Source organism: Paramisgurnus dabryanus, chromosome 11 (genome assembly GCF_030506205.2).
Source record: "Paramisgurnus dabryanus chromosome 11, PD_genome_1.1, whole genome shotgun sequence".
Lineage (NCBI taxonomy): Eukaryota > Metazoa > Chordata > Actinopteri > Cypriniformes > Cobitidae > Paramisgurnus > Paramisgurnus dabryanus.
In genome coordinates, this window is record NC_133347.1 from 9,353,201 (window position 1) to 9,357,076 (window position 3,876).

General features: G+C 40.7%; 1 protein-coding gene across 1 annotated transcript; it reads right to left on the minus strand.

Annotated features, from left to right (window-relative positions):
- Positions 1-529: 529 nt before the first annotated feature.
- dmrta2 (DMRT-like family A2) lies at positions 530-3,656 on the minus strand. Its single transcript, XM_065247894.1, has 2 exons — positions 2,749-3,656; positions 530-2,272 (listed from the first exon to the last, which is right to left on the minus strand). The coding sequence occupies exons 1-2, from the start codon at positions 3,209-3,211 to the stop codon at positions 1,416-1,418; spliced, it is 1,320 nt and encodes a 439-aa protein (XP_065103966.1). The 5' UTR covers positions 3,212-3,656; the 3' UTR covers positions 530-1,415.
- Positions 3,657-3,876: the final 220 nt, after the last annotated feature.

Below are 3,876 nucleotides of genomic sequence, written 5' to 3' on the forward strand. Positions count from 1 at the left end.
CCATGGCTTCGCGTTTCAATAGCGCAGCTATACACTCCCTCACTCCATGCGAAAATACAGTACACTGCTGTCTTGAGACTGTCTCTGTTTAAAGGCTTCAAGCTTCACAATGCTTAAAAAAACACTTCAAACTGTCATTTCTTTTTAGCTCAGGCGCATGTAAAAAAAAAACAGAAAGCATGTATTGTCCTGAAATTATAACATTTAAAAAAAATAACCTATTCGTATTTATGTGTATATATATATGGGTTGCTATATATATAGCCTATATACGGTTAACGAACAGGGTATTTTATGTATATAGTTAAAATAAATTTGTTTCTTTATAAATATATATTTATACCATAAACGTTCTGGGAGAAAAATACACGAGTTTAGTTAATTTTTGTGTAACTGTCACCAAACTGATTTAATATACTTATCATCTATTATATTAACGCGTATACTGTGTTTTAAAAAATTTAAATGTTACTATTTTTGCTCCATGTATTAATTTAATGCACAAAAAATGCCAAAATGCCAAACAACGTAAGAATAAAATAACATTTATTTTTTGCAAAATTTACACAGAGAAATATACACTTCGTAACGCATCAGCAAGATTTCATTAAACAAACCATCATTGTACGTCTATTTTTTAGATTCTTTATGTTTTTTGAGAAAATGACTTTTGACCTTATTATTAAAAAAATGCAATATACTTTATTTCGGTACGTAACACAATATATCACTCACAAAGGGAAAATAAATGTCTACTTGAACCATTTCCATACTGACTCAAAAGAACCTGGACATATTAGTTCTGTTGAATAAACATGGCACGATTTTACAAACACGGATCAGAAAAAAATGAGATGATAGAAGTTTCACAATAACAGTAATGCTAGAATTCAGTACCTTTTAAATGATGAAGCAAATTATTCTAGGAATTGCACTATATCATCACATGGGGGCTTATGCCGTTTTGTCAATATTCTAAATAGATTGTAACAAACTTGAAGAATTGTAAAATACACAATTTACATGAAAATACTATGGTTACTCTGGCAAAGGTCTAAAATTCACCTCCGCCTCAATTGCATTGTGGCAGTGTAAAGCCAGCTTGGAGTAAGATGGGTAAAAACTGTAACCTTTACGCGTAACCATTTTCTTTTTTATTTATCACAAACTTCAAAGAAGCCACGACCACCAAACACGTGTCAATCGTATTAGTCCATATTCATTTTTTCCTGATGATTAGACTAGACATTTTATATACAGAAATGCAGTGACTAGAAACACGAGGCTTGTGAGTCTTTTGGGGACGTTAAACGAGAAACCTTTAGGCCTTGGAGTCTTTAAAGACATTAAACACTTTTGTCTTAATTCGGGAAACACTGTCCCTATTGTCTTTTTTAGTCCCTTTCAAAAGATGCTCAGGGTTTCTCTTGAGTGTTGTTGACCAGGGGACCATAGAGTCCATTGCTGTAGCTCTGATCTTTATGCAAGAGTGTCCTGTCTCTAATCAAGTCACTGAAGGCGTAGTCCATTGGTGGCCTGAAACCCAGTGTTGGCATTAGGCCTGTGGTGGAATACGGAGCCATGAAGGCGAGACCTCTGCTGTGAGCCGAGTATGCCAGCCGGAGTGGGTTCAGGCCCAAATGCGTACTGAGAGGATAGGTGCTGGGATCGGCGCCAAAGTGTGGCGCATTGGACTGCAGAGGGGAGAATGCAGACCTATTGCTTAGCGTCATGGTTCCAGGTAGCATAGGCCGCGGGTTGGAAGATATAGGCGGCTGCGCGCCCTGCAGCATCCTCTCAGCCGTCCACGACTCGTCTGTGCCCTTGGCTTGGCCGCTGTTGTTGAGGATTTGCTCTATGGCTTGCACCACGTCTTTGCCGCATCCCTGAAGGACAAGCTCCAGGACACTGCGCTTGTGGTTGGGGAAGACCCTCGTTAAGATGTCAATGGCGTTCATCTGTCGTGACGCGGCGGATGATGGGGAAGGCTCCTGCTCATCTTTATCCGTATCCGAGCCGGAGTCTGAGCCCAGGGGACTTATTGAACCCGGGGTCTCCTCTCCGTCTTTCAGAGGTTTGGCGATCGGGGAACTCACGATAGACTCGTGGTCACCGTTTTCCGAGCCGGAGCCGTGACGCATGTCTGGAGATGAAATCCCAGGAACCGATTCGTTGTCTGTGGATACTGACTTTCCCACTGCTTGTTGTGAGGTCATCGATCCCGATAAAGTCGTCTTTGGGAACAACTCGAACTTTTGGATATTTGATTCACCTAAAACAGATTTATGTAAACATAAATTATCTGGTACTCAACTGTAGGCTACTGTAAAAATGTATGTGATGAATGAGTCACGTCAACATATGGGTTTTCATTAACGTAATTAACTTTTTAATAAGTTATAGTTACTCGTACAGTACTATCAAAATTTAAAACAATAAAACCATTTTAGGAAGTCAATTATGAAATGAAAATTAATATAAATTATTATATTATTATCTTAACTCTTAAAAATAAAGGTGCTAATAAGATTATTCACACAGATGCAATAAAAAACTTTTTTTTCACAAAGAACATTTCATCAATCAAAGATCAATTTTCATCTTATGTAAGTCTGTAGAAACATGTGCAACATATTAGATATTACAGGTTTTTTTATATAACCATACAGCCTGACAAAGAATCTTTAAGGAACGTTAATCTTTAAAAGTGTATGTATCGTTATGTATAGGCTACATAAATCCACTTACCAGAGTTGGTTTCGTTGTTAACTGAGCCAAAGACTTCATAATTTTGTCTGGGAGGTATGATGCCATTTGCTGCGGCCAGGGCCAGACCCTCTGCTGTGCCGTAGAGCAGCTGCAGTTCTCTCGCTTCGTTCTCTTCTTGAGCCTGCTGCCTGCGGAGCGCAACCTGGGCTGCCATGACGCGCTGTCTCTCAGCGATCAGAGTGCATTTGGCACACATGCAGTCCTTCCATCTGCAGTAGCGCTTATGCCCCTTCAGAGCAGATACCACCCCGTGATTCCTGCACCGGGCGCACTTGGGTGTTCGTGGATACTTCTCCGTAGCACGCAGCAACAGCGGAGGGCCCCTTAAGAGACTACTCGCCATAGAAACTGGTATGGAGGCGGCAGCAGCCGCAGCGGCGGCACCTGGATGAACCTGCGACCCTGCTTGGGCGGCTGAAGGGATCTCTTGACGAAGATCCATATTTTCCGAAGTCACACGCAGTCGATCAATAGGCTAAAATTGGTGCGCAACTGAAGTCTTTGATCGAAGAGGAGTGAGCGCGCAGGAAAGAAGTTTCATAAGTGTTGGCAGAATCGATACAGGAATTATTTTCAGCACAGAATGCCAATGTCCATGAACAGATAGAAACTCAAAAGTCCTGTTTCCAAAGCGCCTATGTCTGTTCTTCAACTTGTTGCGCCAAGTCCACAAGTAGCCCCAAAATTGTTTCTTTCTTTAAAAATTAAAAATTTGTTAAAAACTAAAGAAAAGCCGTTTTATAACACCAAATTCCATCAAAGGAATTTCTAAAGCTAACCTGAAAACTGAATGACCAGCCGACTATAAGACGGAGCTGTCAGAGAGAGCAGAGTTTGCAGCACGAGTCAGTGTGAGACACTAACTTCCTCGAGAGATCTTCAGTGGATACAGATCCCTCTCGATCTATTGTTGCGCCCACGTTTTCATTAGACAAATTTGACAACAATGTGGCGCCTGTCATTGGCCAAAGGGGGAAGGAGCGATCTGATTGGCTTGTCTCTTTTTCAACTGTGTCCACCTGCGTTCTTTTCTCAAATAACAAGCATCACGCAGAGCTAAAACATAAAACTTTTATCATAAGACATAATTTACCAAAATACAGGCAA

Coding starts and splice junctions, on each gene's coding strand:
- dmrta2 (XM_065247894.1), bottom strand. CDS start 3,211: ATGGATCTTCGTCAAGAGATCCCTTCAGCCGCCCAAGCAGGGTCGCAG. Junction 2,273..2,748: donor TAACAACGAAACCAACTCTG/GTAAGTGGATTT, acceptor AATCTGTTTTAG/GTGAATCAAATATCCAAAAG.